This window comes from Denticeps clupeoides, chromosome 2 (genome assembly GCF_900700375.1).
Source record: "Denticeps clupeoides chromosome 2, fDenClu1.1, whole genome shotgun sequence".
In the NCBI taxonomy this organism is placed as follows: Eukaryota; Metazoa; Chordata; class Actinopteri; order Clupeiformes; family Denticipitidae; genus Denticeps; species Denticeps clupeoides.
Window position 1 is genome coordinate 33,102,378 of NC_041708.1, and position 22,218 is coordinate 33,124,595.

General features: G+C 44.4%; 1 protein-coding gene across 11 annotated transcripts in view; it reads left to right on the forward strand.

The window, feature by feature from the left end:
* mllt10 (MLLT10 histone lysine methyltransferase DOT1L cofactor) overlaps positions 1-22,218 on the forward strand; it is a 39,957-nt gene that overhangs the window by 15,798 nt on the left and 1,941 nt on the right. For 4 of the 11 annotated variants that reach the window (XM_028968076.1, XM_028968114.1, XM_028968113.1 and 1 more), the window contains 13 exons: positions 3,019-3,114; positions 3,199-3,496; positions 7,069-7,734; positions 10,784-10,971; positions 14,486-14,603; positions 16,153-16,225; positions 17,640-17,818; positions 18,746-18,949; positions 19,118-19,173; positions 19,261-19,601; positions 20,159-20,182; positions 20,786-20,888; positions 21,707-21,901. In XM_028968076.1, coding sequence (XP_028823909.1) covers positions 3,019-3,114; positions 3,199-3,496; positions 7,069-7,734; positions 10,784-10,971; positions 14,486-14,603; positions 16,153-16,225; positions 17,640-17,818; positions 18,746-18,949; positions 19,118-19,173; positions 19,261-19,601; positions 20,159-20,182; positions 20,786-20,888; positions 21,707-21,901 — 2,541 coding nt within the window. Of the gene's footprint in view, positions 1-3,018; positions 3,115-3,198; positions 3,497-7,068; positions 7,735-10,783; positions 10,972-14,485; positions 14,604-16,152; positions 16,226-17,639; positions 17,819-18,745; positions 18,950-19,117; positions 19,174-19,260; positions 19,602-20,158; positions 20,183-20,785; positions 20,889-21,000; positions 21,044-21,706; positions 21,902-22,218 lie in introns of all 11 variants that reach the window. The other 7 variants (XM_028968108.1, XM_028968116.1, XM_028968087.1 and 4 more) reach the window with 6 other exon arrangements.

Here is a 22,218-nt window from a genome sequence, read left to right on the forward strand (position 1 = left end):
CCTCAGTGTTGGAAAAAGACCCTGAAGCTGAAGAGTTCAGCAATCATAGTCTGAGATGTGTGAGAGGAGCATGTCACATCCTTCTGTCGCCATTCCGTCAACTTTGTACCTGTATCTTTAGCATCTCCCATTGGCCATGTGCTTTCAACCTTCTGACAGTCCATTTTCCTCCATCTCATTTAGATTATAGTTTACATTTAAGGCATTTTTTTTTTTTTTTTTTTTCCCTCCATTTTCCCCACTTTTTTTTTTTTTTTTTTTTTTGCTTGCAATGAACTGTAGTCGACATATCCTAGCAAACTTAATGAAATGTGTATCTTTTTGGAAAAATAATATCTTCCTTGGTTTACCTTTTTCCTCTTTCATTATTTCATGTCAAGGAAATTTTGAATGGTTAGGGCTGAATGTCAAACTCAGTGAGAAATGTTTACATTTTTTTATGGGTTTTTTTGCCCTTCTGAGGTAACAGATCTTTAATTGACGGGTCTGCTGGTTGTGTTTTTTTTTTTTTTTTTTTTTTTTTTTTTTTGTGCCCTCTTATTGTCCATAGGTTTTTTTATTTTATTTATTTATTTATTTCGTTTTTAATGAGTTTGCATCAGCGCCAATGAAAGGAAGTTTGTTTGGTTTCAGTGCAGATTTTATATGATTTGATCCTCCGAATGTTTTTATAAATCATCTGAGTACAATGGAAAATGTGGTAGGTTCTGCATATTTTTACAGCGAGCGGTCGAAAGCAAGACCAGGAGGAATAAAGGCCCGTGTTCCCCCAAAACGCTTGTTGAGAGCACTCCTCGTTCTGCCCTGGCTATTGTTCTACCACCTGATTTGCATTAGCAAAGGTGCCCATCCCCCATCTCCACAGTTCGAGGTCAGAGGTTGGGGGGCTCAGATGTATACTTAGCTAATTCCAAACCCCAGGGCCAAACAACAATAGAGGCTAAAAGCCTCTCAATTTGCAGGGAGTTCAGATGTGCTCAGGGATCCAGCACGGCGCGGGAGGGATGTGAAATATTTCTGTATATTTTCATGTTAGATGGATCATACTGTCTGCTTCCGGACTGTTTTGTTTAGATGTGTCGTTCTCCATCGTAGATAACGTGGCCATATTTTTGTGTGTGTTCCTGCCCCCCCTCCCTCTCCGGGGTGGAATTTTAATCCACCTCGCCTGTGGCTGTTGAGTGAGTGGTCTTTTCTGTTCGCCTTGAAAAAGATTCCCCAAATTCACCAACCTGCTGCAGGCATTGATAAATCATGGTAATTATCTTTGTCCTGTGTGCTCTCTCCTGCTGGTGGCTAGCGCCCCAAAAAAACAAATTGGGGACTGAAATCAATCCATTGAACCTCATGTGCCTTTCTCCTTTTGTGACTGGGCATAACACGATGACCATTTCTAGATGTGTGCAAATAATCACTAATCGTTTGCTCGGTCGACTTGCTCGATAAGAACTATTTGCGGTGACATCTACGGGGGCTTCGGTAGCCATTCTGGCTTTTAGGTGAGCAAAGCTGAGTAGAGACACACGATCTCTCACACCAACAATCTGTCTGTCAACACTTGCGAGAGGAATGTTAATTAGACCAAGGGAATCTTACCCGCTTCACCTTTTTACAATGAGCCTCACTGGCCCAGTGCCACTTTCCCCCCCAAGACGGGTTCTGTAGGGCGACACCGTTTTTTTTCCTCATTGATGTTACCCAGTGTTCTGAGATGCCATTCTTGCCCATGTTTCCTAACCAGTGTTTTGTATTTACAGAATTAAATATGGTCGTGTATTTTTTTTTTTTTGTGTTGAAAGTGAAGTGATTTGTGATTCGTGGCAAGAACAGCACATGGTGCACACAGTAAAATGTGTCCTCTGCATCTAACCAATCACCCTTAGTGATCACTGGACAGCCATGACGTGCACCTGGGGATGTGTGGGGACTGTGATTTTCTCAGTGGCACCATGGCAGCTTGGGATTCGAACAGGCAACCTTCCTATTTCTGGTCCAGTTCCTTACTCGCTGCCCATATTGATATAATTGTAGGATGAGAGATCATGATCCAAACACTGGTTTTCACTTCTGATTCACTTTTGCATGAAATGTTCATCAATGTAAGAGTCTGTTGTGGGCATAATATTGCAGTGCAATCTGGCCATTTTGTCCAGTCACTGCAACATCTCCACATATAATACCAACCTAGTCATTTCTTACATTTACCAACAAAACAGGAACAAATTGCTGCAAATTGTCGATGAAAACCCGCAACCTGACTTTCTACTGCAATTTGTGGTATGTCTGCAGCTAAATCAGGAATTTGGTTTTGGCCTGGTTTTGTCTTAGAACACGCACAAGATCCTGGAGTACTGCAGCTCCACCCAGTTAAAAATGAGTTTATTTCCAGCGCCAGCTATTGAACTCTTCATCTTCTGAAATTGAGTCACTTGCAAGACTTGATTTTTAAAAAAAAAAAAATTTTTTTAATTATATTTCTTCCTCTTGTCTTTTTAAAAAGCTGCCTTTTTATATCACATTCAGTCACATAGATGAATATGAGCACAGCTGATGAGAATGTAATCATTACCAGGTCTGAGCTGTTTGTAATTGCTGATTGTAGCTGGCAGTATGGTTTTGGGGGCAGGTGGGGCGAGGAGTTGGCAGGGTGCATCAGCTGGGAATGTGTAAATATGCTCCTAGTGTCTTGGAGGATCACTGCATATTTTCACAGCTCTGGTATGGAGATCAGGAGCGGATGGTGTGGAGGTGTTCGATTGGAGTGTGAGGTGTAAATTCGTTCTCACCCCCCTTCTCTGGTGAAAATGGAGTGAGGCGGTGCCTGTCACTGCTATGGTGGTGTAAATTGAGCAGTGGGGGTCCATGGTCAGGCCCGGGATCAGACAAAATCGTTCACATCTCGTTAGTAATGAAATAAGGTCGAGATGTTCATTATATTTAACCAAAATTACTAAATAAAATCGGCGTCTGTTTTGGTTTGAGCATCTGTCTTCTGTTTCTTTTTATGCTTTTCTTTAGAAACACAAAGAAAGGGAACGACACAAACCAAAGCACAAGAAGACTCTGGATCTCTCCCCATCTCTTGTCCCAGGCCTGATGGTCTCCTCGGAGAAGGTCAGTTTTAATTCCTTTTTTATTTCAGGTGATGTCACACGACACCTTCGGTTTAGAACCAAAATGTGTTTTTCCATTTCTCAGAACTATAACAGCAGTAGTGGGAGCAGTATTTCTTCCATGCCAGCCTCTGCGAAGCGACAGGATGACGGCAGCGCTCGCTTCACCAACGCCAACTTCCAGGAGGTGCCCACCCATACAGGAGGCGGCACAAAAGACTGCATGGCTGGAGAAGGGAAGGGGTCTGAGGGCAAGATCAGAAAGACCAACAGTCATTGTTCCAGCCAGAGGGGGCGCAAGTCGACTTCAGGGAAACCTCTTGGGGCTGTAGTCACGACAACAGCATCTTCTTCTACCGCATCCTCGAGCCCCTTCCAGCAAGGTGAGAAACCAAAAGCTTTTCCTGAACCGAGGCGGACATGGTGGTTGACTGAGCTGGACACAAAATGACATTGAAATGAACAAAACTTCTGTTGTGTTTTGTTCAATGTTAAAAAAGCAGCCTGTGAACTAGTGAAATGCAGGCTTCCTGTGTACGACAGTTGAAGGGAAGTGTTGTGACAGTCTGGATGATTACCAGAGTTGTAACTGAAGCGTGCGGTGAGATAACACTGTTGTCTGGCTGGCTCCTGACACTGTAATCTCACTGAGAAAACCCTGGATCTGATTGTGCTGTGGGTTTTGTATGCAGTATAGAATAGGGTTCTGGTCTAGTGGTGGTAAAAAGGTCTGTCAAAATTTAAATCTTAATGAAAATATATATATGTGTGTGTGTGTATATATAAGTTCCTTTTTTGAGTAAAATAGCTGATAAAAGGCTCGGGAAAATGCAGACCTTTACAAACAATCTAAGACTTGACCAACGGCAATAATTGTAACTGACGTTTGAAGAACTTTTGGACTACGCCTGTCACACTAGGTACGGTTTTTGATATTACAGGGGGAGGAAAAGACAGGACCTTTTTATATGCACGTTGTGCAATTAGGTAACTGGTAGAACGCGGAGAGAAGAAGCAAAGACGCAGCCCGTTTGCCCAGTGTGGTTACATTTCGCAGTTATGGGGTCTGAAGCTATGACAGGGCAGCTATCACTGCATTTTGCTTTATTGTAACGTGCTCACACAGGTAGTTTTCGTGCTGGTCTCCATGAGAACTAATTTACTGAATGTTGTGTGAGGGTTCACCGCTCTTTCAGGGATACAGTGGGGAGGAAGTGTGGTGATGGTAGTGTATGGTGGTTGATGTTTAACTCACGGGGACAGTATTAGAGCAGTTTATAATTAATACTGGCAAATTAGGTCCAGCTTAAGCAAACCTCTTACTTATTTGAGTATCTGGGTTACTGGTGTGTTGTTTTTATTGCGGCCAACAAAATGGCACGTAAGGCTCTTCCCTTTGGTCTGTTGAAGCAGCAACACGGATTGGGATTTTTAGAATTTAACCCTTTGGCCTCAAATTTGATGTCAAGGTGTGGGGCACCAGGTGCGGGACAGGCTATTCACATTTGTTAAACAGTGCGGCAACTGGTCATCCATGCTGATCATGGCGATGTGATGGAGCTTTAGAAGTCCTGACCCGTTTACCGCCATGTGAGTGGGTGCTGTAGGGGTATGGCGGAGGCCCAGGAAGGAGGGGTGGTGGGGTAGTAAAATTGGGAAGCCGAGCCCCAACGGCCCCTGGACACAGCTGTGAAAACATTCAAGGTAGCTCTAGCATCGTTTTAAGGACAAGTCTTTGCCTGAGGGGTCGTGGTGATTGAGTGCGCCTTGATCTGGGTCAGGCCTCTTCACTTTGCATATTCTCATCCAAGGATGTAAAATATAGTTGAACTTCCTCTTTGATTTGACTTTATTTATTTATTTATTTTATTTTTTATGCACTTAGAAACCAACAGCGGTTTTCCACCAACAGAATATTTAACAATGTATACCAATGTACTGTATGTTGTTACTAACCCAGTCCCACAATGAGATTTCCCCAGGATGCTGCGTTTTAGTATGTCTCTTTAAATGATAATAATGATAAAAAGGCCTTTAGAAGTGAGCGGGCGTCACTGTTCACCAACCACAGTGGTTGACACTAAGTCGTAGTTGCGTTTTTCCAGAATAAAAATTTAAAAAAAAAAAAAAATATATATATATATATATATATATATATATATATATATATATATATATATATATATATATATATATTAATTAACACGTTGTTTCTAAAGCGTTTCGCGTGACTGAACTAAGAAAAAACATTTGTGCTAATTTTTACATCCAATCGCAAAGCAACTGCGATGCTTCTTACGTTTGGAAGTCATGACTTTTGGTGGAGATCTCTGGGCGGACAAAGCATGAGAGAGGGGAGGTAACCTTTCCCCCCCTTACCATGTCATAAGGGGGACAAATTCCAGATCTGACCGTCTGAGCTGCCACGCTCTGAACGTGTACATAATCTCACAACTTGAAATTTTCATGATCTCCGTTAAACTGATTTAAGATAAATTAGTGTAGCCCTCCACAGAACAGTCACACGGTGGTAACCTGTGGACTCTCTCACAGCATGAAAACCAATGTGACAGTTGGACTTTTTTTTTTTTTTTTTTTTTTTGTATAAAAGCCTTCATTAGACTGTCGTTATTTGGTATAATTTAAACAAACAAAAAGTGAGGATTTAAAATTAAGAATAAAGCTGCTTTTTTCATAGCAAAACTGTCGAGCAGTTCAGTAGGCTCCAGAATTTAGAAATTTGTTTGCCTAACATATCTAATAAAGTTCAAGAATTTTATTTTGGTTTGGTATTGACTTGTTCCTGAGACAACTACAGCAGAGGTCATGTGCCATTAACAATTTTAATTATGAGGAAAATATGGAGAAAACAATCTTGCTCTCTGTGGTTTTGTATTTTGGGAGAAATTGGGCCTTTAAGTATTATCATCCATTTCTCTTCAAACCGCAGATAACTAGGAACCTTGTTGCTTTTGTCTTTGTATGCATTTACATTGTGACTCGTTTAACCTAAAGAACGCACCCAGTGTCTATTACAGTGATTTAAAAACAGGGCTCTAAAAACTCTTGGTTTATTATTGTTTTCACTTCTTCTCTTAATTTTAATATTTCTCCAATGCTGTTTACTGGTAACTGATATTTCTAGATTGATCGAAAAATTTAATACCATTACAGTCAGACCAAGGATAGTAATCCAAAATCCAACCGGTACAAAAGCTTACATTGTAGTGATGTAAATTGCAGTTATTTGTCTTGAATATGTTCACAAATGTGCAACAAAAAGTGTTGCTACAGAGCAGTATTATACCTTTACAGTTCGTTTTAATAATGGATGACGTGAAAAGTTTTTTTTAGCAATTGTTGTGTTTATTTAAAAAAAAAAAAACGGAATTTTCTCTTATCCCCATAACTAGAGGTCAGAATTATGTGTGGCTTGTATGTTGTTCTTATAACTGAAAGTGAAGTGATTGTCATTGTGATACACGTGCACACAACGAAATGTGTCCTCTGCTTTTAACCATCACCCTGAGTGAGCAGTGGGCAGCCATGACAGGCGCCCGGGGAGCAGTGTGTGGGGACGGTGCTTTGCTCAGTGGCACCTCGGCAGATTGGGATTTGAACCGGCAACCTTCTGATTATGAGGCTGCTTCCTTAACCAGAGAATCGCCCATTTGGCTTTTTCTACAGGGTAGTATTAACGTTTTATAGCGAGAAAGCAGTGGGGGATCCTGGATCTCCAGTACCCTTGTGTAGCTGTGGTGTACAGCTGACTCCTGCTGGACGTGGGCCAGTCAGCTGCTCAGTGTTTGTCTGAATCTTACAGCTGTGACGGGGACTCAGAGCTGGATGGCCACCTGACAGATTAGCACTTTCATTCATGTGCCAAAGATGTCACTGCGTTGACTGGTGCGGCTGGTTGCGGTGTGGTTAACAGCAGCCCTACTGTTTCTTTCAGGTCTTCTGCTGGGCAGTGGCAGCATCAAGACTGCTTCTAGCAGCTCAGTGGTCCAGCCCACTTCTGACTTCCTGAGTTTCTCTGAAGCCTCTTTAAGGAACGCGGACTCTTACACGCCCTCTGCATTTGGCCGCTCTTTGGTGAAACCTGGAGGAGAGGGTGTGGCCTCTGAGGGCATGTCCCTCAACACCTTTGGCTCCCTGATGTCACTGACGCCAAACTCTACATCACTTAGTGGGAAACATTACGAGAACTCATACCCATCCAGTGAGCAGGGGACACTGTCCTCAGCTGGCTTCAAACGCTCCCAGCCTTCATCGTCCTCATCCTCTGCAGCCTCCTCTTCCTCAACCGGTGAGGATGGCGTTAAGGGGAAGAAGAAGCGTGGGAACTGGAGGAACCGCTATGGCCCGTGCTTCACCACGCAGGACCGAAAGACACCGGAAGCCTCTGAACATGTCGCCGCTGCCCTGCCTTCCTCCACGTCCGCCTCGCCCTCAGCGCTGGGCTCCTTGGCTGGGAGAGGAGGTGCCGTCAGCAGTAGCAGCGCTGGTGGTGGTGGTGGTGGTGGTGGTGGAGGCGGCATGGGCATGCAGAAGTCTCCCTCTCTCCTCAGGAACGGGAGCTTGCAAAGTATGGGGATCAGTTCTCCTTCCTCTGGACAAGGTATGGCAACCTTTTTGTTTGGTTTGTTTGAATGTATTTATTTTTTTGTATGAATTGAGCATTTTAATTTCAGAAGTGGAAAAAAGTTAAATGGCCACCTAAGGATTTTAGATGAAGCTTATTTGGCCATTATAGTCGATCATGTCTCCAGAGGATGTTCCCTGATGGCCTAATCATCCCTAATTTGGCCGTGCCCCGTTGGTGTTATTTCGATGTTATGCTGTTTTTCGTTGTAATGTTTTTTCCCCCTCGTGAAATGCAGGGCTCTCTAAAGCCACTAGCCCTTGTGTTTTTTTTTTTTTTTCCTTTCCATGTTGGAGCTCATTAATCCCAAAGTGGATGGAAGTGCACTATAAAGTAGTTCCTTATGTCTACCTGATTGAGCGCCCATTTTGCCCCACTGAATCTCCATAGAGATTCACATTGGGGGGGGTTGTATGAAGCTCCTTACAGGCAATTAGTCCAAATTTTATTTGTTCCTCCCGGTCGGCCGCTGGCTCCCAAACTAGGGCGAGGCAGCCAACTTCACTTAGCAGCTTAAGTTGGAGTTTAGAAATGCCCTGACCCCTGCTGGCCCCTTGCACAAGTGTGCTGAGGAAAAAGTGTAAGTGTGCCTGGATTCTTGTTCCCTCTCACTTACACACACACACACACACACACATAAACACACACAGTCTGCATAATCCTCGCATCCACATATTAACACTCTGTGCACACTTTAAGTGCTTTCATGGCCGCACACACACGCTCCCACTAAAGTACTCTGTCTCATTTCATCTGGAGCCTTGTTGCTTGGCAACAGCTTGTTGTGGAGTTCCCTTACAATCTGAAGCGCCCTGCACCAAAAACACAACTCTAGGTTTTTTGTTTTTTTTTTAAATCCCCTTTTTCCTTTTTGTTTTTTCACTTAGTTTCTTTTATTCGTTGTTTCTGATCTTGTTTATATTCGTCTCTCAGTTCCCCCTTGTCGTTGCTTCTGTCCCCTCTTTCTCTCTGCGGGCCATCTGCACTTTTGTGCTCCCCTCACCTGTTGCTGCCCTTTGGCTGGACTGTAAATATTTAGCCCGGGTTAATGCACAGCTGTAATGGAGTGCGCCGGCTCATTTATCTCGACCTCACAGAATGTCGCTTGTCACTTCTTTTTTTTTTTTTTTTTTTTATTTAGGGCCAGTGGCAGTTTTATCATAGAGCGCCGCAGAGTCCATTATTAAAAGCAAACATTCCCCTCCACTCCGGCTGGGCTGTAAGAGTTTATGGTGGGACTGGGGGGGCGGGTGTTTTGGCATTAAGCGAGGTTAGTGTAATAATAAGGGCGAGTGGAGTCTGGTGGGAATGGCCAGTGTATTTATTATGCTTATTCTGTAAGCCATGAGGCCTTACATGCATTACTCCTCTTGGAGAGATGTTTAATTCACTCCGTTTATAGTCATTATGTGGACTGTGACACTTTCTTACAGGCATGTCAAGGTGACTTTGTCCTTATCCTCTGGTTTGTGTACTGAAGATACACTTTATGCAGCTTGGTCTCTGTTTCCATATCTTGCCTATTGTGGCGCTGTGAAAGGGAACCAAATTCCCGGAATGAACATAGTTGAGAGGCAAGTTCTGAGGTTTTCTTATCAGAGGTGATTAACCTCTGACTGAACCAGCATAGATTTTTTGGTGTGTGTGGGGAGGGCAAGGGGGGTTGGTGCCCAAATGCTTGCTAATCTAATTAGAAATTTTCTCTCCCCACTGAGTTGATAAGAGTGCGGCGGTGTTGGGGGGAGGGATGTTAAACCCCTATCGATTTGGCCAGTTCGATCACCATGAGATCACAGGGGTAAAGGGGAAAGTTGACCTTGTTGGTTTTTTGTCATGTACACTACAAATGAATCTCTTCACCGCTTAACCTTTTTATATAGCTTATATATATATATATACATTTTTCTTCCCAACCTTCTTCCCAGTCATTTTCTTCACTTTTCATGTTTCATTTGTGTCTGGGCACAAATAATGCCCAGATATGTGATTGCCTGTGAAATGGACTGGGTTTTTACTGTATGTTACATACATGTTTGCCAGGACCTCAGTGTGGTAAATAGGCTCACGTGCTTCCTCTCTCCCAAACAATGTGGGCTTGTTCCTGCACTGAATGCACCCTTCCATCAGCCATTCAGGATTTGTGGGGACAGGGGGGCCTTGTTTGCCCCTTCAAGGGTCAGAAAGGGCCATCAGCAGGGTTTATTTGAGATGGTGGGGGTGGCTGGAGCTTGGGCGGGGAGGGGGGGGGGGGGGGAATCAATAAGACAACACCAACAACAAACAGTGGGCATTTGAGTGTTGCATGAATATGAATGAGCCTCTCTCTCTCTCTCTCCTCCTCACCCTTTTCTTTTGAGCCTGTTCAGATAGAGAAGCTCGGGCTTCAGTGGTTTAGCAAAAAAATAAACTGTGCGTCATCAGATTTCTGTCTCTCTCTCTCTGTGCCGGAAGGCAGGCTGGACCCCAGTTTATTTTTTCCTCTCCTGGCTACAATGAGAGGCTAAAAGAAAGACAACGGTCAAAGTTCAGGCAACTTCACCATAATTATTGGTGTTGGCAATGTGCCTTTAGAAACTCTAACTTCATACTTTGTTAAGGGGACCGCCAAGGTGCCACGGAGCAAAGCACCGTCCCCACACACTGCTCCCCGGCATATTTCGTGGGTGATGGGTTAAATGCAGAGGACACATTTCATGCACATATTTGCAACGATTACCAATTGATTTCATTCCAAACGTTATAGGATTACAATTAGTGCTGCTCAATTATACGATCTTGAACGATGATCACAATAAAATACAGCATGATCTCAGTGATAAGCTTTGGCCATTTTTAACAATTCTGATAAAAAAAAGGCAGAAGTCACGTTTTGTTTGTATCTACTTTAGAGCGGTGATAAGGCCCGACTAATGCATTTTCTTCAGTTCAGTGATGGAATTTAGAATTTCAGAATTATCCTCTTTGCACTGTGCAAAAAAAGAGGCATTCCAAACATCCGATTGTTTGTATGTGTGTGTGTCCTCAGGTGCCTTTTCCAACAGTGATGTAGCAGGTCAGATATCCAGTGCTGTGTCTGGGGGCACCCTTCCCCTGTCCAACTCTGAGTTACCTCAGCAGCAAGCCACCATTCCCTCCCTGTCCAGCACACCCCAACTGCCTCCACCGGCCCCCTTCGCTGCCGCTGCCTCCACCACCAGCACTCCTGCCACACATGTAAGTACGGAGCTGCTGTAGACCACTGTCCTTAATAAATATAGTGTTTCTCCATAGCTGTGGACTACCAATGGAACTTTAGAGCTTAGTGCTTTCGGCTTTCTCTGCTTTTTTTTTTAATTCCACGTATTGTTGTAACAGCTGCAGATCTGTCTGGTAGTCCACTGTTTAAATTTAGTTTCCAATTATGGCAATAGTCGAATTAATTGCTTGTTATTGTGTATAACTGCTCCTCCTGGCATAAAGTAATGAGTAACCCTCTTAAGTGAATAAAGGAGTAGTAATAACGATAACCCGTCCTCTGGGTGAAATGATAGTTTGGAGTGTGTAATTTGTTGAATTATTTAGTTAAAAAATGAATCATACTTCCCGCCATTGTTCAGTGCAGCAATTTGGAACAGTTTGAGGCACACTTTAAATGCCCGTACTGTGCAAATAGTAATTATCTCCTGAATGCTGGAGCTGTTTGGGTATTAATTCACGTTGGGTAGTTTGCATCTAAACGAGTGTTTGTAGCGCCGCCACACCTGGGATGCGGTGGAGAGATGGTCATGCTCCCTAATGGCCTCCTAGGCTAATGCACGTCTGAATAGACGTGATCTTCGTGCAGAGCCACAGCCAGCCTGGTAATTTTCACTGCCGGTGACTGCATCTTGAGTGAGCAAAGTGTTGATGATGCAACCGTCTGACTGCATCTTCTTTGATGCCCCTCTTTATTATTTCATCACATTGATTTGTCGAGTTAACCGAGCTCTCACCGAATGGGCTGTAAAGTCTGTAAATATAAACAAGGTAAGAACTTTGTCATTAAGCTCCATGACAATATGATGTAAACTGCTCCTTTTAGACACAAGAAATTGATGGTTTTCTAATGTGCTGATTTGCCTTATTCCGAAATTTTTTGTCCAGCATCTCATCAAACAATGGTCTGTCAGAATTCCGCGGGTCGCTGTGCAACTTCCGTGTTTTACCATGTGCAACCCGCATGTAAGTGCCCAATCCGTACCACTTGCCAGATCAGTTCTGCGCATGCACCTCAGTTAGAGTTAGGTTTAGGCTTTCACAGTGTGCATGCGCACACGCGTGGAACTGATTGGGCAAGTGGTACCGATTGGGGACTGACGGTGCTCATGGAAATGACCAGGGGCGGTCCTAACCTGTTTGATGCCCTGTGAAAGTCATTATGAGTTAAAGTGAGTTATAAGTTTTGATTCAGGCCATTAATATTATGCTGTGTGTGCACATTTTGGGAAAGTGCTGTTGACTACTTGTACCTTCACTGGTGTCACGATTCGATTACGATTATCAGTGCCTCAAAATCGATGCATCACGATGTTTTCAAATACAAGAGTCTTGTACACTGTGTGGATCCTTTGGTTTGCTACAATGAGCAGAAAAATGTTTGTATTTTTTTCTCTTCCAAGATGGTTGCCTGTAACTTTTGCCACTAGTAACTTTTCAAAAAATGTCTAATTGCACTGCAATGACAGAAGGTAAATTAAACCGACATTATTGTTCTACTGTAATCCAAATCAACAGTAAATGTCAGCTTTTCAGCGTTTCAAATAGAAATGAAATGTTTTCTTTTGAAAAAGGTTACAGGAAATCAAGAGAACAACACAGATTCCATTCAAGGCCTCTATTGTCAAGATGAAATAACATTTAGAATTGTAAACAATTTGATGTAACTATAGACCTGATTTATAGACCAATCATTTATTTTAATGTCTAATATTAACATTATTTTTGTTATTAATTTGGGAAAAAAATGGGTAACTCCTGTAAAGTCAATAATGTGTTGTATATCTCTGGATACTCAGAGAAAGATTAGCTTTTCCTCCATTCCCGCTTCCATTCTCGCTCGGATTCTATTGGTCGCGCGAAACTAAGTCACGGCTGCCGTGTTCTGTGTGAAAATCCTACCCGGAGCAGCGCTGTAGATCAGGCCGCCACAGGGACTACCGGCACTACATTTTTACAAGAATGTTTGTACCTCGGCCAGAAAACCACCAAGCAACGTCATTATGCATCATGATGCATCCATTATACAGTTAATTTCTATTGACCACAATTGATAATGACGTTTTGGGAGGAATCTTTGGAAAGAGATTGTTTGTCAGAGCAGCAAGGAGGTGAACCCTGGCATTGAGCTGTGTGTGTGTGTGTGTGTGTGTGTGTGTGTGTGTGTGTGTGGTGTGTGTGTGTGTGTGTGTGTGTGTGTGTGTGTGTGTGTGTGTGTGTGTGTGTGTGTGTGTGTGGTGCGAATTAAAAAGTTACAGAAACAAAGATTATCAGTTGTTCAAGGTACAAGGTCTGTAGTGGAGGACGGGCTTAAAGATAATCTAAAGAAAGCACTCAGTGTTTTCCCACTCCCACCACCAGCGAGAAAGAGAAAAGCCTGCTGCCGCCTGGATTTCCCATGCTTCCCCCCGCCGGGCTTCCATTACTCTGCCGCTGTGTCAGTCCCGTGCTCCCCTGGGAGAGTGATGTCACTGGTTAGGGGAAAGGGATATATGACACAGGGCAGAGGTGTGTGTGTGTGTGTGTGTTTGTGCCTGGGAGGCTGATTTGAAATTAGACAGAGTTTTCCAGCGTGATGATATTTTTTTGGGGGGGCGGGGTACTGTGCAGAACAGCAGGAATTGGAGGAATTCCTCATTCCCTTCCTGCTCTTACACCATTTCCAGATGTGTGCTGAGGGAAGCCCTTCTGGCAGATACACAGGAGGAAGCGATTGACTTGTTGGGAGAGGATAAGAAGGAACGGCGGAATATAAAGTGAGCTTGCAGCTGGGTTATGTAAGAGATTTGGGAGCGTAAACTGCCGGACTTGGCGGAGGCGGGTGGAGGGGGAGCGTCGGAGAGGGGGAAGAAAGGACGCAGTGGGAGGTGATTGGAGATCGGAGCGAGGGGACGGATCCATTTTCCGTCCCGACCACTCGGCGCTGTGGGGTTGGCGTCTGTAACCGAAGCCCTTGCTGCACAGGGGTCACCCCAGAGGCAGTTTCACTTCAGTCCCACCCTTCTTCCCTTCTTTTGGAGATGTTTGGTAATTAGGTAATTGGCTTTAAGAACACGTGGTTGCAAAAGAATCTGTCACAGGCACCAACAATCTACCTTTAATTTTCTTACAGACGTCTGACTTGCTGACATTATTATTTGTAGCATTTAAATAATTGAATAAAACAATATTTTAATTGTTTTATCATAATGTGTCAAGATTTGTCTTGATATGTATATCATGGTAATTCTAAATTAATAAAAAAAATCATTTTTTTTTCCTGTAAAAGAAAACCCACATAATCACAGTGATTTGATAGTTCCTTGGTTCTATATACCGATATAAAATGTTTTTATAATTATGTTAAGTACAATTACTTTACATTTTTAAAGAATGTTAGAAGTATGGAACTGGAGACCTTGAATGAATAGGATTATGGAGACGTGAAGGTTTTTTGGGAATGTTCTATGTAAAACCGTGGCTGAAAGACATCAGCATATGATTATTTCTGTAGGTGAACTCATTATCTGCGCCCACCTTCAACCTGGCCCCCTCTCACATGTTCGGGAACCGTCTGAACCCCAACTCTGCCATGGCTGCCCTCATAGCCCAGTCTGAGGCTACATCTACAGGTGAGACCCAGAACACACGCTTACTCGCAGACACATCTGTAATGAGCACACACACACACACACACACACACACACACTGCGGAGTGGGCATACCTGTCTAACCAACCATGTGTACTCCTCCAATGTTGCGTTCACACACCTGCCAATGACACGGACCGCATCCGCTGGGTCTTTGTAGCCGCGTGTGTGTGTGTGTGTGTGTGTGTGTGTGTATGTATGTAAAGATTGTCCAGTCCCCTTCACCCTTCCCTCTCGGTGTCCACCCCCTTCTGCGCATGGGGTGGAGGAGGGTAGTTGTGCGGCTGGATTCTGGCAGCACGTTTGCAGGACTGCACAGTGCCGTGGGGGATGGGCTTTAGGGAAGGGGGTTGGTTTAGGGAAGGGGAAGAAGGGGATGTGGCCTTTGAGGAATAATGGATCAGTCATGCCCTCTGCCTCAAAGGGAGGTCAGGGGGTCATTTGATTAACAATAGGAGAAAGAGGAGGCCTCCTTAAAGAGCCCACGGCTCAGGTTGCACTCCACATGCCTCCCTCAGCTCTGCCAGTCCTCCCATCCATCAGCGCCGGCTGCTGCGCTGCTGCTCGCTCAATCTCTGCCGTGGGATTCCCTCCATCCCAACATTGGCACACTGGTGGGGAGGAGGAGGACGCTGTATTTCTGGTGTGTGTGATTGAAGTTTTTTTTTTTTATTTTTTTTTTATGTTAGCATGAATATTTTGTTGTTAAGATAATCTTTCAGCTCTGGAAAAACGGCGCGGTTAAGTGGTTCCTGTTGTCTTCCGGAGGCGGCCCGCAGGCCCGGTCTCTGGTCGGCGCTGACCCCCAGGGGTCGGGGGGATATAATGAGGCCGGCCGGGGCGCCCAGGGGCCTGCAGGCAGCGAGCTCTCTCCGGAGCCGCAGCTCAGCCCCGCTGCCAGAGGACTGGAAAGTGTTAAAATGGGGGGGGGGGGAGAGAGGGAGGGAGAAAGGGGGGGTGAAAAGGGGTGTGGGGTCCAAAAGAGTGGTGAGGAGGTGGGGTTGGGGTTTCAAGAGGAGGGGGGGTAAAAAAAAAAAAAAAAGTGATTGGCCGCCTGTGACTGGAGAGGAGTAGGGGTCTGGCAGGGGCGGGGTCGCCGGGCGTGGGGTTTAGCTGCATATGTGATTCATTACTTTCACTGGTAGAAATGAAAAGCGGTCTCTGGCGCGGGGCCTGTGGCTAGACCAGTGTGCCTCTCCGTGGGGAAGGGCCGAGAGGGAATAAAAGAACGGGAGCGTGAGGGAGGGGTGAGAGAAAAGGAAGGAGCGAGCGAGCGAGAGAGGGCGAGCGAGCGAGGGAGGGCGGGAGAGAGACGGGGGCGACTCGGCGACACTCACAGGGGTGTCAGTGCGCGAGCAGAGTTGCCAGAGACAACACTTTATGGTCCAAGATGGATTTCAGTAGGGGCACCCACGGGCTGACAGGGGCCGGCGGCGGCGGCGCTTCTCTCGGCTTTTTCCCGCCGCCGCCGCCTCCTGGGCCGGCGCCTGCACCGGGACCCTTTATCGACTGCGCCGTGTTTACCTTTCAGATCAGGAGCTGGGAGACGGCGCTAACAGCTTCCCCAGAAGAGGAGCCTCACCGAAGGCGAATCTCTCCCCGCGGTAAGTCCTATTTACATTCCTGCGCCCAGAGACTCCCTCCCCCCTCCGCCGCCCGGCGCGCTCCCTCTCTCCCCGTCCGTCCAGCAGGCAGCTCTGCAGCTCAGCTGTTTCCCATATCGCCATTACAAAGCGCCCTCGTGCCGTTTGATCTTCCCGTTCTTTTTCTCCCCCCACCTTCCTTCCTACGTGGGGGAGATGGGTGTGTTGTTCTCGACCAGCCTTAAACAATATAATGATGCAATTTTCCACTTTTCTTTTCTTTTTTTTTTTTTTGCTGCTCTGTGGACTTTGCATTTGGTGTGTTTTGAGCATGATGGCTTCTGTGAAGTTTACATTTTGTCTGCTTTGTCCAGAGCCTTATGCAGACTGGCAGTCACCTCCTTCCACGTGATCTGTTGATGGAGCTGGATGCATGGTGCTTTGTAAACCTGTGTTCAAAATGCTTTCTGGAAAGTTGTTTTGGCTTAAATTAATCGAATAATTAATTATTTCAAGGCATCATATGTGTGTGTAACAAAGGCTGATTTTCACTCTTTGATAATAGTATTAATAGTACTAGTAATAATATTAAAAGCTGTTATTGTTGTGTTTTTTTTTTTTTTATTTAAGCATACAACATAGGTTTTTATTTTTAAAGAATTTCTCATGCTAGGTCCTTGTTTGCCTAATGTCTGTCTGTCAAGTGTCTCTCACGATCCCTCAAGACCCCTCCCACTGCACAAAAAAAAAAAAAAAAAAATAAGGACCTCACTGCTTTCTCTTCAACCATGAACCCCATGTTATCTCCCTGATCCATGCTGGGGCAGCCGCACAGGTTATTGTAGTTTAGCAGGGCAGACGATTGTGCAGATTTATGGCCCACCGGCGCCATTCTCTGCCCGGCCGTAATTACCCCAGAGATGGATTCACATGTCTGTGTAGCCCTGATGGAGTGCCCGGCGCTGGGCACGTTCATAATAACACAGCTCGCTGCCTGTCCAAACAAGGCCGCCGTGAGATTTAGTGAGTCACGGGCCAGATGAGACAGGCTCCGGAACCTTCTGGCTGAGCAGACGAGCCAGGGCAGGGGGATTCTTCCTGTCAGAGGTTATCACTTGGTCTCCACTCTGTATACCCATTAGACTGGTCCTTCTCAAAGTGAAAAGCATGGCTAGATGGTCTGCAAAATGTCTTTTTAGAAAAATATTGCTGTGCATGAGTCATGTTAATTTTAGCCATGTGCTTTGTCAATCTCTGGGTCACATCTTTGTGGATGATTTATGATAGTTGTTGCAAATTAGAACATCACAGAAATTTCCTCATGTTCTAATGACCAGTTTTTTTTTGTTTGTTTGTTTTTTATGTATAATTAACAAACCCCTTAAATGACCACTTCAGGATAGTGTCAACACCATGTTTTGTACGGTTCTGACAGGTCCCCTACAGCCAGTGGCTTGCACATCCGCTATGACGCTCCCGGCTCAGGGGTGCTGGGACTGGGGTCTGGTGGGCCTGACACGCTGCCCCCTGTGGCTACCAGCCTGGAGCAGCTGCTGGAGAGGCAATGGAATGAAGGGCAGCAATTTCTAATGCAGCATGGAGCACAGGGAGATGGTAAGAGCCTTGAACACACACACACACATACATATGTACACACACACACACCAAACATGCAGCTTGGTGTGGCAGTGAATCATGATGTGGTGTCACATTAGACACATGTATGTTAGTCAAATGTTTGTGGAAGAGGGCTGTGCGCATGTTTTTGAATGTGAACATTTGTATGAAACTATACATTTTCATATGTGCATTTGCATTTTGGTATTTGAATATGTGAATCTTTTTCTTCTATAGTTGGGGAAAAATAATGCATTTCCATATATTTGGTTGGTTGGTTTGCATCTAAGTATAATTTCTTTTTCAAATGTTCATTAAAGAATATCCCTTAAATACATGTATTTACATGTATTAATAGAACAGAAATGGCAAAGATTGCAACAATCAATGTCCATGCCTGCACTGTTTAATTTGTACTCATTTTCTGACGTGTAATTACTCATTTAGTCATAAAACACCAAGGCATTAGAGCAAATGTCAATCAAATTGAAAGCCTATTTGAAGTGTGTAATTAGTGCCAGTCCCAGGGCTTATTTTAATGGCAGCCCAGCTCGTAATTAATTAATGTAGTACCTTTACAACCGCAATAAAAATTTGCTTTATTACTGATCAGCTTTTATTTACAATGTATATAAATATATATTTAAAAAAGATAACTCCTCATGTTTTAATTGAGCGTTCCAGAAAACTCCCTGTAGTTCAGATGCTGGAGGTGTGGGCCATGGTGGGCCTGCCTGCAGGGGGAGGGAGAGGTTTGAATCAGGAAGTGACCGGCATGGTTTGTGTAGTGAGGTTAGAAACCACATGTTTACTCAGAACTCTGGCAGCTAGTTGGTGGAACGAGGTGGAGTGTGTGTGTGTGTGTGTGTGTGAGCTTTTTAGATTTTTAAAGAGTCCTGTATATCTTGCCGTCCTCTCCGTCAGTGTTGGGGATGCTGAAGTCGCTACACCAGCTGCAGGTGGAGAACCGGCGTCTGGAGGAGCAGATTAAAACTCTGACCATGAAGAAGGAGCGGCTGCAGCTGCTCAGCGCTCAGCTCTCAGTGCCTTTCACCCCCACCAGCACCGCCGCTGCCCTCAGTGCCACGGCGTCCTCCCCACAGATCCAACACGGCAGCACGCACACTGGTGAGCGCGCACAAACGTTCCCGCTCGCGTTTCCTTTGTTATTCGTATCCTTTGTTATTACTCTGTGTGCCAAACCGATTGGAATAAGACTTTGACCCATATTGGCACTTTCATTTGACTGCTGTGGGGATGCTGCACTGTTTCCTGAATGTGTGAACTCTGTTGCAGACCTTCTGAACAGCAGCAAGGTTCTATCAGACTCTGCTCAGCCCGTACCCGCTCAGGTAAACACCTCCCCTTTTTGTCAGCTCTGTGGTGTTGTGCTGGTGTGTTTAGATGCTGTGAAGCCTGTTGAATTCTTGCCTCTGTAGGATAGCGTTTCTGGTGGACACAGCAGCAGTGGTAGCACCTCGTCTCTCTCCACCCCGCCCTCCGTGGCCCACAGCCCCCCCCAGCAGCCGGTAAACGGAGTGTCTGTTGCAGGCATGACCATGCATTCGGGCTCTGCCTCCTCAACCATTCCGACCGTGGCTGGAGTGCCTGGGCTGATGGGAGCTTTGCAGGGAAGCCAGCTGGCCATGAGTGGCATTGTGGGTGCGCTTAACGGCGTCATCCAGACCCCTCCCAGCCTCACCCAGAACAGTAGCCCCCTCCAGCACCCGTCTGTGGTGACCAGCATGTCCCTCCCCATCTCCAGCTCACTCAACAGCAGGTCAGTGCAGTCCAGAGGGGCCCTGCTTTCATCACAGAATTGTCAAAATTATTATTTATCATGATTGTCCTCATAGGATTAGGATTTTGAGTAACTGTGACTCTGATAAAATGAACAAATTAATGGACCATAATGCACATGGTTCTGGAAAATTCTAATTTTTGGTCTTGATTGAAATCAGATCAACTAAATGAAAATATTTTATACATTGAAATATTTCAATGTACATATTGCACAAAAGTTTCTTTAAAAAAAAACAAAAAAAAAAAACCTTTTTTCAGGTGTTGAGTGTGGGTTAGGACTATCTCGAGTACGTAGAACACAGCCATGTTGGCCAGAGCTCCTGTGCTTCAACTCTGCTTTTCCCAAACTCATCTCTGCATGATTAGATCCCAGACATCTGAGCTGCTGTGTGTGTGTGTGTGTGTGTGTGTGTGTGTGTGTGTGTGTGTGTGTGTGTGTGTGTGTGTGTGTGTGTGTGTGTGTAGCTTGTATAACCACTTTCTGCCTTTCACACCTCACTTCTGTCTCTTTTCCTTGCTAACACTGGATCGCAGCAGTTCTGCTACTGTGAAAACCAGGTGAGCTATTTGTTCTACACTCACCACCTGTTTTTTTATATTATTATTATTATTTTCATTTATTACAAGTTTTTTTTTTTTTGTACATTTTTGCTAACCATCTGTCCACCATTTGTTTACAACAACCCAGATTTGAAATTGCTGCATTAAAAGAGATATTCCTCTGTCAGGACATAATGGTTTAAAAGCCATTACCCAGAATCCCATTGCCTTTTTTTCAAGCCAGTTCATTCAGACTGAATTTGGAAGTGCCAAATATTGTTCTGTTCTCCAAATGGAACTTTGACTGAGATTGGTGGATTGGTTTTATATTTATTTAAAAATAAAGGGGAAATAGAGGAGTAACAAATTTGTGTGTGTAATTTGAGGGTGTTCCAAATACTTATTGTCTGTAATAGAAAAGGTATTTCTCATTTGCAGCTGGTCGGTGTAGTTCTGGGAAATGGGGGCTGGGAGGGATTCGTCTGTGTACCTGTGTATGTGTCTACGTTAAGAGTGGAAAATCATGAGTATGTTGGTGTGGTGGACGGTGTGTGTTTTTGGGTGTTTGAAAAAGCGTGTGCGTACTTGTGCTCATCAGTAAGACCTGTGTGTTCTCCACAGCGCCGCCCGGTTGGAGCTCATCTCAGAACAGCAGCGGCAGCTCCTCCTGCAGCAGCAGCAGCTACAGCAGCTCTTCTCCCCCCAGCAGCCCACCACCCAGGTGAGAGGCACACAAACACACACACACACACACACACACATACATACATGCAGGAAGACGCTGAGATCACGCCGCTTATTGGTCTGATAATGGATTTTTCATTATTGCATAAAAGGTCTTTGAACTCCAGTTGAAGCATGATGCTACCTTAGTTGAAGGTGATGCCGATTTATTTATTTTTTAAAATTTGTATGCTCTCATCACACATATTCATCCAGTACACATTTTTTGATATATTTGTATGTGCGTCATGAAATTGTCAAAGCTGGGAAGGGGGGGAGATTCATTGTCTGTCACCATAAAGGCCAAGAATTCCCTTTGTTACTGTGATTATTGTGTAAAGACTGTCAGTATTTTGGGGGTAAAATTGCTTTTTTGAAACATTTTAAAAAATATAAATTGTTAAAAGTGTAAATTAGTTTTAGTTTAAGCTGAAAAATGCATGAATTATAGCTAATAATAATAAATACAAACACTGAGTAGTTGACTATGTATATATATATATATGTATGTATGTATGTATGTATGTATAAAATGGATGAATGAATACCTGATTATGATTGGTGGGTAAGGCATACAGTCATGCCAAGGTAGTGCATGTCAGGTTTTATTACATTAGCCCCCCTTTAAGTACAACTCTGGGTTTCTAGTATAATGTATTTTAGTACTTCGGGACTATTTACTTCCAGAAGTCCATTGGCACTGTAAAACACACTCTTCTTGATCCTACACAGTCCTGAACATTTGTATAGAAATGGCCAGTCATATTATGACATGATTCTCGTGATTGTCTGGTTGGGTTTACACATTCCTGTCTCCTACAGGAGCAGCAGCAGCAGGTTCTGCTCTACCAGCTGATGCAGCAGCAGCAACAGCAGCAACACGACCTGCAGCAGTTCCAGCAGCTCTCCTCCACCCAGCTCCCCATCAACAGCCTGCTGCCTTCAGCGCAGGGCGCCATCGCCGCCAACCCCTTCCTGGCCGTGCACGCAGATACCGGGCCGCAGAAGACTGCGGTGAGAGCTCAGCACTAGCGACTTCACGGGGCTCATAGGCAACTCCCTTTTGGTTTCATTCCATCTTGAATTCAAACTGAATTTCAAGATTTATGTGTTATCATTGTTTTTAATGTAACAATGCTAAAAAACTGCATTTTTTATGATAATTGGTAATTTGTTACCAATTCAAATGTGATCAGTACTTTATCAGAACATAATTTATGCAGACACAAGCCAATCACTTATTTATTTATTTTATTTTAATCTACAGCACTTTGGTGAGATCCTTTGTTGTGTTAAAGTGCTTTATAAATAAACATGGTATGGTATTTCTG